Genomic DNA, 12,159 nt, shown 5'->3' on the forward strand with positions numbered 1-12,159 from the left:
AGGGCACTGAAATGAGAGAGCTACATCTATGCCTTGATAAGCATTATTTTTGGTTCCCGTCACCAACACAAACAAATAAACAGGCCAGACCTGAGGCAAGAATGTACCCCTCTCTCTCTTTGTTCTCACTGTGCTAAAGAGATGTTATCCTAGTTGGGCTCAATAGACAGCTCCCATCAATTGTGATGGGAAGTGAAATCCACAGGCCCAACAGATAGCGATGGCATAGCCGCACTGCCTCCAAAGGGGTTCCCAGCAACACAAGGCAAAAAAGAGACATTTATTCCCAGCTGCCATGAAAGCCCCCTATACAGTCCAATGGGCTGCACTGCACTTTTAGCTGGCATAGGTGTACAGCAGCTAAAAGGGGGACTCCTGGCCCAAAAGGCTTCAGGTAGCCAATTAAAGTCAGCTCTGCCCAGGAACACCTCCATCAGTGCCAGCGTGGGGATCCTGTGGCAGAGAATGCTGGTACAGCAGCTGCAATCTGCCCAGGCGCTGCAGTGCCCCACTGCTGGCATTAGTTCCCATTTTGATGGTATAGGTGCCACTTATTCCATCTGTATTGACAATGATGTCAGTGGTGAGGTCACACCGGCTCTACAGCCCTTTGACCCCGCCCATGCCATGTACTGCATTCATAGGTGCATGTCCACAGTGGGTATATCAAATAAAATACAGGATGGATAGGTCAGTGATCTATAAAGGATAATTCCTTCAATTATAAATGTCTCTTTGGTTAATAAAATCATGGAATCATAGGTTTGGCTTCTGACCAGCAGGCAATGGCAAATGTTGGAGTTGCTGTTAAAATTATTTAATGCCATATACACATGTTCAAAGCCTTAAAATTGCTCTTGGCTAATATTATACAGAATATAATACATTTCATTTTTTTTCTGTGTAAGTGTAGTACCTTACATTTTTCCCTGTTGAAATTCATTGTGTTAGTTTTGGTCCAATTCACTAATCTGCCACAGTCATTTTGAATTCTGACCCTGTCCTCTGGGGTATTAACTACCCCTCCTAATTTGGTGTCATTTGCAAATCTGATTACCATGCTCTCTATTTCATCATTCAAGTCCCACTAGTCAGTTCTCCAGGATGAAGATCAACCACTGAATAACACCCTTTGAGCTCAGTTGGTCAACCAATCACAAATTGTCTAGTCCACATTTTACTAGCCTTTTTGCAAGAATATCATGGGGGACCTTGTCAAAGGCCTTACTGAAGTCAAGACAGACATGAGGGAGACCCCTGAATAAAGGTAAGGGACAAATTATGCCTCAGTCTTCTAAAAAGCCAACACAGGCAATGGAGCAGCAACCTCCTCGGCATTCTATGCATTCTAAAGTCGCCGTGCGCATAGGGCAGTAATATCTTTCTTGTATTGTCATCGTTTCTTCTCAGTGGAACTTAATGCTGTTTTTTTGCCCCATAAAATGCAACAGTGCTAATCTTCCCATTTTTAAAATAATCCTCAGCTTGCTCCCTCTAATACCAAAAATGATGGTTGAGTTCCTATCAGTATAGCATCAACATCAGGCCTCCAGTGCACATGAATCAGCTGAACCAAAGACAGCAGAACATATTCAGACCAAACTCAATGCAGAGATGCAATACGGACCACATAAGTAATAAGCAAAAACTGAAATTAAAGAGCTTTCTTTAAATTGCTTTATGGAGCCTATAAAATCAGAGACACATGTGGGCAGACAAATAAACCACAATGTCCATACTTTAGAAACACTATTCATTGGCAAGCTGAACGTTATTCAACTGTCTTCAATAGAAGCTCCTTGTCTATTTTATAAATTGGAGAGAATTACTATAGAAATTCAGACTCTGTTTGGGTGCCCTTCGGCACCTTTTCCATTTTAAGACAGTGTAAAAGATGCCAAAGGACATCCAAAATAGGAATTTCTACACTTCTAAAATGATTTAACTTATTTTGCTTTAGAATCTTACAAAACAATGTTCTGGGGTTGTGGTGCAATTTAAGTTTAAGAATATTAATAATGAAACAAGAAGCACTCAGACTTTGAGAGCAGCCAGTACAGACACAAGCTGGCCATTTGTCCAAGGACAATGGATCAAGATGTCTGATGGGAACTCGTGCCAAGATCTTCCCAGATGCAACCCCTGTATTCTGGAACAGCTTCCTCATTGCACCCTCTTTGCAGGCTTTCCAATATTCAATAGTCTCTTTTTATTTCAGAAGGTCTTTTAATAGTACATCAGTATAGTGCAGATGCCATGACAAAAGGCGACAGTACTTAGAAATGTCACAAACTTAGAAGTGTAGACAGTATTTAGACAGTTGCGAAATCAGTGTCAAGTAGGAGCAATTAAACCCAAGGTGAACTTTTGCAGACCCATGTCAATTACATGAAATCCTCAAGCTATACTAATTCCCACCATGTCTCACTGAAGTTGATGCTATGCAACATGGGAATCGGCACGAATTCAGAAATTGGGGGTAATGAGAGAAGGAAAGTACAAATTCAATCTCTTCTCTCCTGACCCTCACACTATAGTCAATGCAAAGAAAAGCAATGCTAATGACAGAAAGAGGGACTCTTGAGTACACACAAAAATCCCAAGTACACATGAGTACATAAATGAAAGAGAATGCAGTTCTGTTCTCTGGCACTGATTATTTGAAAAATGGTAACATGGAAAGCAGTATTACAGAAAAGAAATTCTAGAGATTAAAAAATAGACCAATTCAGTAAAATAAAGACAATAAAGTAAATATAAGTAAAGTAAAACAAGGACAACTGGCGTAGTGGCTAAGGCCCTTTCCACAAAGCAAATTCTGAGTAGGTTGCGGCCGGGATAAATGAACCCGGCATAGCCCCGGGCTGTTCGCATGGCTGGCTGTCCCATGATCATCCATTGCATCAGCCAGGGCGCATACCTTCGCACGGAGGCGAGTCTTTTAAAAAAAAACAATCTTCCACTGATGCCCAGCTATGCAGGCAGGCACACATGCTCCCCCAGAGCCTTGCTGGAGCCAGAAGTGCCTGTGTGGCTCCACAGATGGGAGCTGGGAGGTCAAAGAAAAACCAAGTGTAGCTGCATAAAGCGTCTTGCAGTTGCGGCCGTTCACTCAGTAGCAGCTGTGTGGCATGTTAAAACAAAAGAATTGCACATATTGCGATTCTTGCGAAACCCACGTGGGGGGGAACCTGGGGCGGACTCGTGTTAGGAGCAGAATCCATGCAAAGTCCCCCCCCCCACCTGGGTTTTATCCCGTCTTAACCCAGGTTTATTGGCCTGTGCGGAAAGGGCCTAAGATATTACAACATCAGTGGCAAAGAGGCTGAAACTAGTGGGATGTATTGGCTGAAGAGGATTACAGACATTCAACTATATATACACATAAGAGGAAGCAGCTCCATACCCACTGGGGATCTCCCCCATGCATTCAGAGGAACATCTGCACTGAGCCAGAGAGATGTACAGGCATAGACTCTTCCATGCTATCAGACCCTGATATACTTATGAACTTATATGAATCCTTATGAAAAGATTTCAAGCAGCCATCGCACTGAATATTCAGGGGAGAGAGCAGATGCATTACCTTCCCCTCTATAGGTATTCACCATATGTATAATTGAACATCTATATAAAGCTTAAGAGGTTGAGTTTTGAATGACAAGCCAGTTTGAATCTAGCACAAAGTTACTAACTGTGCAATCCAAAGGGGCAGAAGGCTGAAGCCATATTGAAAGTGGTGCAAGGGTTGCGCCAGCACCTGTGCCACCAGCACTGTGCAAAGTGGAATGGATGCCAGTGCATAGGGCAGTGGTGGCGAACCTTTGGCACTCCAGATGTTATGGACTACAATTCCCATCAGCCCCTACAATTGGCCATGCTGGCAGAGGCTGATGGGAATTGTAGTCCATAACATCTGGAGTGCCAAAGGTTCGCCACCACGGGCATAGGGACTTACTTCAGCAATTGCAACTGCAACACGTAAACCCAGAGGTTCGGCCACCATCAGCAATGGAGGGGGGCATTCCCGGAAGAGATTGCGGTGCTTAAGCGGTGCTTATGGGAAAGGCCTGGCCTTGTGGGGAACCATTCGGGGCTTCCCACACCAGCCCTGACTCGAGTGAAGGAAAGAGTGGGGAACTACAAGCAGGGTGGTGAACTACAAGGCAGAAGTGGGGAACTACAAGCAGGGTGAGAAGCCCCGCAGCAGGTTTGCTCCCCAGATAAGCCATGGAGCATTTAGAAAGTGCAGAATCATCCTAAGAAGCATCTTTAAGCACAGATCTTACATACTGAAAGCCGTTCACTCCTTCTAGCAATCCTGCTGAACTATCCTAAAGTGCAACCACACATACAACACATTACACTAATCTAACTTGAAGGTTTAAGAGAATGAATCTCTGTAGCCTGGTCATAAGTCTCAAGGAAGAGCTGCATCTACAAGATGATGTACGTGAAACAAGCCCAGTTAAAATATATACATGTCCATTAATATTATTGACATCTTGTTCAGAATCGACAAGGCTCTCATAACCCCTGCTGGACCAGATGCAGAATTGGGAACAGATTCCTCACACAATGAACAGAAGGAACTAGGGCAGTGGTGGCGAACCTTTGGCACTCCAGATGTTATGGATTACAATTCCCATCAGCCCCTGCCAACATGGTCAATTGACCATGCTGGCAGGGGCTGATGGGAATTGTAGTCCATAACATCTGGAGTGCCAAAGGTTCGCCACCACGGAACTAGGGACTGCCCTGAGGAAGATGCGGGGGGCGCGGCGGGGGTGGAGCTCAGGTTATGTCCAACATCACCAGAGTACACCTAGACCCCTGGATTCCAAGGCCTCCTCAGCTGAAGTGTCTACTCCTGAAGCCTCAATCCAAGAGGAAACTGGAAGCTGATCAGACCCTGAGGAAGCTGTCCCTGTTCCCCTTAGGGCTAGCTAGACCACACCACCAGTGATCAAAGTTCATCTCCCAGCTCACAGAAACAGTGGAAACAGCAAGCCCAAGAAATAACACAATGGCACAAAACTATCAAGCTTTTACTACAAGTCTGATCACTGCTTGTTCCTGGAAGGATTGCTCTCAATCAAGCCCAGGAACAGGTGTGGCTTCTTTCCCTTTCAGAGTACTTAAAGTCCAAGCAGAGAAGAGGGTCTTGTAGTTTAACCAGTTCACAGGGAGCCTCAAACTTGCAAATATATACCCATTGCCTAGGCCCTAGAGCTTAGCAGACCCCAGCTTCCAGCTACTTGATGCATCCCACCTCTGGAGGATATTTCAGTCAGCTCCAACACCCAGCTGCTAAGACAGAACAAGAACCAGTAGAACAGCTCTAAGTTACTTTTATAGATGCACTTATTATTTTAGTAGCAGGGGGAAATAAAGCATATTTCAATTAAAAGGGAGGAAGAAGCTTCAGCTGTCTACTGTAGAATGTCATTTTGGACCTGTATTTATTTGTGTCCTTGTATGGACCTCTATATCAAAAAAAGCAGATGAATAGAAAACAGAGAAACAGAGAACTGGAAAGGACCATAAGGGCCATCTAGCTCAACTCCTTGCACAATACAGAAAATGCACAGTTTCCTCTCCCAGTGACCCCTGCTCTATCCTGACAAGCTGTGGGCTGTGACCCACAAACACTAATATTAAAATGTTATTAGTCTTTCATGTGTCATTAATATTTGGTTTATAAAGTTACATTATGGCCATTTCTGGTATGAGACTGGGCTACAAATCCAATAGAAACTTGTCTTTACACTGGACAAACTCATGTTTATCCCATATGAGCTGTATCCTGTTATTCAATCAATGCAAAAATTTATTGATAAATGTTTGTGTTATATTATCTAATCATTTTCCCATCTTCTGGCTAATTGGTTGCCTCATATTTTGGTCAAGGAAATCATGTGTGTATGTGTTGGGGGGGGGGGGAGAGAACAAGTATCTGAAGCATTCAATAAAGAAGTTGTGACATAGGTCTGGTTTTAAATATAAATTAACAACATTTCCAAGATGTAACTACAGAATTAACCGCCACTTAATATACATGAAATTCACCTTTAAAGAATCCGAAATCACTTAAAATCATAAGACATTCTTTTTTATATAGCACATTATTCTAGCTTCCCTTTTTTTTTGAATGATGTATGTAAAATGAAATGTTTATAATAAAAAACAATATCGTTACATATTGGCCATCATCTAAAAAGTCAACGAGAAAAAGTCTTACCTTTCTCACTAACACTTTCACTTTCGATTTCTACATCATCACAGCTGGTATATTCTGGAGTAGAGGCCAACTCTTCTTCTGAGCTACTCAATGAAACCTGACGCATTTTTCCTCCCTTTTTTGTTTTATGAGGCTTTGGTGGTGGAGGCCTAACTGATTCAGATTGGTCTGAACTTAGCGAATCATTCCTTAACATGGTTTCCATTTTTTCACGTTTTGTTTTTCGTACAGCCGAACTAGGATCCAAATGGTGCTGTTTTCTTAATGAATCAGTTCGCCTCAAATCTGGCCTATCAAAAGGAATTGGACTCCTCCTGGGTGTTGGAGGGCTGTGATTCGTGGTCCTCTGTCGATTGGGACTTGGTCCCTGAGTTCTTTCCATTGAATATGAACGTTGGTCCATGGCAGCTCTGCGTTCAGATGCAGACCTCTGCCTTGACGGCCGCTCCATTCTTATCATAGATATCCGGGAATCTTCCAGTTCAGTATTTGCCAAAGACACATCACTGTGCCTTCGTTCATGACGTGCTCGAGACACTTCAGCATGAATGCGCATTTGTTCCTCATATGGTTGTGGTTTGACAGGATAACGAGCCAAGTTAGGATCACTTCGATATCGTGCCTGATACTCTTCTTCCTGCCGCTGCCTCTCATATTCCTCTCTGTTCTGTACATCTTCTTCTAAAGAGTATTCCCTTGAACGCCTACGACTTCTCCTGTTAGAATCTCTGTAGTCATCAAGGTCAGGTTCTTCATATAACTGAGGCCCATGCTGCGATCGCCTGTCCGTATAATCTGATGGTGACCTTGGCATTGCACTGTCTGATGTTGCATTCTGTGAATAGTCGTCTCTCTCCTCCCGTTGGCTGTACCTTCTGTTCTGATCTCTGGATACTGATGGGCTTCTTTTTCTAAGCAACCAAGAACAAGAGGAAAGAAATCTTGTAAATATTTCCAATCATTATATAATTTACAACTAATTCAGAAATTATTACTGCCTAATGACTAAACTACCATCACTTTACCAGCTTTCTAATAGCCTGATTAAAATCTACTCAAACTGAAACTGATGGTCTTAAGTGCAACTGTATCTATTACTTTTTTTTCAAAACACAGCAATTTTTATAAAAGTCTGATATTACTTCTATGACTGAGTCCGATTTGTCACGGAAGGGCAAGGAATAAACTGAATGAATGAATAAATAAATAAGTTAGTAAGTCTCAAGGAATCATCTTGGTACCTCTACTTCCCTTGCCAAAAGAATGTTCAAAACTGCGACCTGTGAACATGTAGATTATTCAGTCAGCATTTTTAGTGTTAACTTGCTTTAAAACTTAATCTGCCATCATGAAATTCTATTCCTGATAAATGTAAACAAATTTATATTATCCCTTATCTCAGAAAATAATTGAAAATTTAACATCTTCATGGTTGACTATCAACAATACCACAAAACGGGCAACCAATTGCAATGAGTAAAATCTGTACACACCGTGTCACTTAATATTAATGGCAATGAGCTCAAGCAGCACATGTCTAAAGAATCTTATGCAGCATCATTAACAGCAGTGTTTAATCCATATCCCAACTCAAAAATTCACTGTGGTTTAATCTCTCTTTACTTCAATCTGTCTTTACTTAAATTACTATGAAGTTATGTTATTCTGAAAAAGGTGGCTTGATAGTAAGCTGTGTCCTTGAACTAAGATTTACTCTAGGTTTCCGTGATTCAAAAATTACTAATGCAGAACTTAGAACATGTTGAGTACTGCAGTCTGTCACAGCCTGCCATGTTGGCCCATAGGTTTTTGGCATCCTAGGCAAATGATAACTTTGGCCCCTTCCTCCAAGTGTAATATCCAATAGCTTCATGTATAAAAGAAAACTTTTTAAAATGAGGAAAAAATAACTTCCTTCTAATTTAGCATCCCATAAAATATGGCACCTTAGATAACCCCTTAGTTCACATCTGTGGATTAGAGAAGAAACAGAGAGGCTGTAGTGAGAGATATGCGGGATGCTTCAAACACTGAATCAGTAATAATGACTGAAACATACCCTATCATACTCCAAACCTAAAAAATGCAGTGTAGTAACAAAGAACTTGACCATACCCATGAATACACTTCCTTTGGTCAGGGCACCTTACAGATACAATAAAGCCTTAGAGTCATTCAGGGTTGCCTTCTGGGCCCCCTGCTATTCATCTACTACATAAACAATATTGGAAGCACCCTGAAAGAGGTCAACCTTCACCCACCCAAACTAGCAGATCAACATGTACCAGTTCTCCTATATGTCCTCATGTCCAGGGCTCCTGTAGGAATAAGAGCCTTAAAATTGTCCCAGTACTATGAGAAATGCTTATAAATTACCAGAAAACAAAAATAACATCTTTCAGAAATCATCATAAAAGTAGGTCCTGGAATCTGAACGGCTTTAAACTGAAGCTAGTAAACACCTATAAATATCTGGGGGTCGTTCATGCCTCTGGTTCTAGGGCACCCCATAGTAACAATATGATTGACTTGGGAGAGAAATCAACCCATAATTTCCTCGGGGGGGCAGGGGGTTGTACTAAAGAAGGACATTTTCTTCCAGCTGCGCTTAAGTTGTTGCAGGCTGAAACCCTGGCACAACTCACATATGGGACCTTTCTTGGAGCTCCAGCAACCTGTATCGAGCCTCTAGAGCAGACCTGGGCATTATACGGCCCGCGGGCCACATCCAGCCCGCCAGATAACCCTGACTGGCCCCCCTGACTTGTTGGGGAGCGAGGCGCCTTTGAAAGCCCCGCAGAAGCTGGTTGCCTTGGCTGCCGGCTTCTGCGGGGCTTTCAAAAGCACCTCGCCCCCTGCCTTTTGGCCCGGCCCTCCACAATATTTTCTGTTTCTTATGCAGCCCCATGGAAAAAATAATTGCCCACCCCTGCTCTAGAGCAAATTTAATCTTTAAATCTTTCAGAGCCACCCTTCAAACTCCAAGATGTGTTTCAAATTTTATCATTTGCCTTGAGACAGGCATGCTAAAAGTCGAGGTAAGGATCTGTCTTTTATCCTTGTCCTTATGGCTCAAAGTTAATCGAATTCCTCAAGGTCTGTTACCTCTGACTACATACGATAATTTCAAGTCAAACTGTCTCAACAAAACGAGTTTAGAAACAAAATAGCGAGTTTAGGCTTCTCTCCACAAAAAATACTCAGCCTAGGCAGAGACCAGGCAAAACAACTTTGAAAACAGAGAGTGGAAGATATCGAGCGACAGTCCAATCTAGCCAACTTCCCGGCTTTCTTGTCCTCAGCAAACAAAAGATACATCCTCGCACCAGCTGCTTATCTTTCACTTATAGAAATAAATAACGACAGAAGAGCATTTACCTTAGAAAAGTGCTCTGCTTACCAACTGCAGTACTGTAGGGTAAGTACAGAAAAATTCCAAGATCAGAGAGATTATGCCCTTGTGAACTGAAGCAAATGGAATCAATAGAACATATCTTCTTCAACTGTCCATTCCATGAAGCTGACTGACACCCACTATCAGATTTAATTCCACATGGATCTGAATCTAAACGGGTCCAAAAGTTCTTGTCCCATGATAAGTCCCAGGCAGATCTCTACTACACATGTTGCAAATTTTGGTGTATACACATGTAAAGTGCGTCATCGGGTAGCCAAGCAAAAATGCTCAACAGCATAATAGTTTTTTTAAAGAAATTTAAGTATTTTTCCTTTTGACTTCTTATTTATGTTAAATTTTGTAGTATGGATTATTTTTACAAAGAACAGAACTTTTTTTTCAGAACTTTGGAGGTTTTAAATGCTATTATTTTATTAGTCAGCTTGTCAATGAGTGTATATAATAAACAAACAAACATTCACACATTCTCTTTGGCCAAGGATGCTGCTCCAGTTTGTATTGTTGTCCATAATACTCAAATTCTCCAGTTACAGATTATGCCAAATGGATTCTGAATATTTGCATTAATGTCAAAATGCATACCCAGCCAAACCAAACACCATTCCTTGAAAAGTGTGACTGCACCACAGATCTGTAAGCCTGGTCTAGCTCCTGGCTATTTGAGTTCAGAATGTATGTCTAGCCAAACGAAACACAGTTCCTTCAGAAGTGTGACTACAACACAGATCTATAGATCTGGTCTAGCTCCCAGCTATTTCAATTCAAAAGGCATTTGGCTTTTGATACTACAGCAGAGTTGTTCAGGTACCTGGCCAACACAGTGGTATCTGTATTAGTTCCTGCCTATAACAGATGAATTTCTTTTTAGCCAAGTATTATACTGTGTCTGGGGCCTACAAGGGTTTGTAAGGTCTAAAGCCCAACAGGATTGTTAGTTTTGTTTGCTCTCTTTAAGGAATGGCATCGTGATTATTGTCTACAAATGAAAAAATTAGCTTTTTCTTGCGCAAAAGAAGAAAATGCTGCCCATCAAAATAGCTATGTTGAGGATCATGGGACACACATAAACAAGTCATGTAAGATGGAGACAACAGTGATATCAGGCATGGCTTGGCAACCAGCGGGTATGGGTGTGGGGTGTGTGCAGACACACAGCACCTGGACATTACTTCCACCACATTCGCTGGAACGTCTATGGTAAAAAACCATAACATTTCCAGTGATTGCTAGAGAGGACTGATGTCATCTCCCCCCCCCACCCCCAAATGATGTCATTTGGTTGGATTTCCAGTTCTGGTTGGTCAGGTGATGTGCTCTTGCTTTTACTTACTTATTTATTTATTTTAATTCCTTTATCTGGCTTTTGGTTTTCCCTTCAAGGGAGAGAGAACTCTTATGTAGAAAGACAATAAGTGTGCTATGAAGAAGTGCTTTGGCTTGTTTTGGCAAGAGAAACTGTCACAGGAAAGTAATAAATGATGATGTTGAACACAGAAGGCATTTCGTTTTGTCCACTTTGTTTTATGTTATTAGTTTTATGTTATTATTTTATTTTATTTGTCATTGTTATCTATTATATCTGTTCAGGAAGATACAAAGCCACTAGCTGTATGCTGGGTTCAAGAAAGCAACAGGCAATGGGTAGTAAAGTTTCAAAAGCCATGTAGTGCTATCAGTTTTAGTTAAAATGTAAAGGTAGATGTTAGCATTTATTTTTATTGCTTTTCTATAGTTATTTAGTTTATTTTACTTCAATTTTAGGAGTTTTAAAGAAATTTAAATCAACTGGAAGTGATGCCACATTGTCAGCCTGAAGGCTGTTTTTTTTCAAATTCTCTTGCTGCCACTTGGAACAGTTGCAGGAAATGAGAAGCAGGGAGAGGGACACCACACCTCCTCTGGTGGCCTGGGAGACTGAATAGAAAAGGTGACTGAAGTCAAGCCATTGGCTTGCCTTTCAGTATCTAGTATCTGTGGCTGAGCAAGAATGTGAATATAACTTACCAGGTCCATTATGCCATATCATTATGTATGTACATCTTATTCCATCAAGAAACTCCCAACAAAATTCCCAATTTTATTAGGAAAGTAATAAAACTATAATAACACATTATACAATTCTTAAAGCAAGTAAGTTACAATTGTTGTTATGGGAACTAAAACAATTAATTCTTTATCACACGTTTTTTAAAAACTTCAATTTTAAAACATCTAACAAAGAGTTAATGAAATATTTAAGTAACAAAATAATTTTCAATGAAGCAAACAGATTTTCAAGAGGAAAGAATTAAAAGATGCAGAAAAGATGCAGAAAAATATATAGAAAAGATTGCATAGTACCAGGCCCACTCCATCTTCCAAAAATATTGCTTGCAGTTTTATAGGTTGCTCCTTGGCTGGTACTCCCCTCCCAAAAAAATAGATTGCCCAGTGAGATTTTTTTATTTTTTCCCTTTAAACCACAAACTCCCATGCCATTTTTTTAAAATTCTCCTGACTT

The 12,159-nt window shown here is 41.2% G+C and overlaps 1 protein-coding gene across 39 annotated transcripts in view; it reads right to left on the reverse strand.

Moving 5' to 3' along the window:
• Window positions 1-12,159, reverse strand: part of RIMS2 (regulating synaptic membrane exocytosis 2) — a 433,065-nt gene that overhangs the window by 249,559 nt on the left and 171,347 nt on the right. For all 39 annotated transcript variants that reach the window (XM_048508147.1, XM_048508154.1, XM_048508146.1 and 36 more), the window contains one exon: window positions 6,242-7,152. In XM_048508147.1, the coding sequence (XP_048364104.1) occupies window positions 6,242-7,152 (911 nt within the window). The remainder of the gene's footprint in view (window positions 1-6,241; window positions 7,153-12,159) is intronic.

The sequence above is a fragment of the Sphaerodactylus townsendi genome, linkage group LG09 (genome assembly GCF_021028975.2).
Source record: "Sphaerodactylus townsendi isolate TG3544 linkage group LG09, MPM_Stown_v2.3, whole genome shotgun sequence".
NCBI lineage: Eukaryota > Metazoa > Chordata > Lepidosauria > Squamata > Sphaerodactylidae > Sphaerodactylus > Sphaerodactylus townsendi.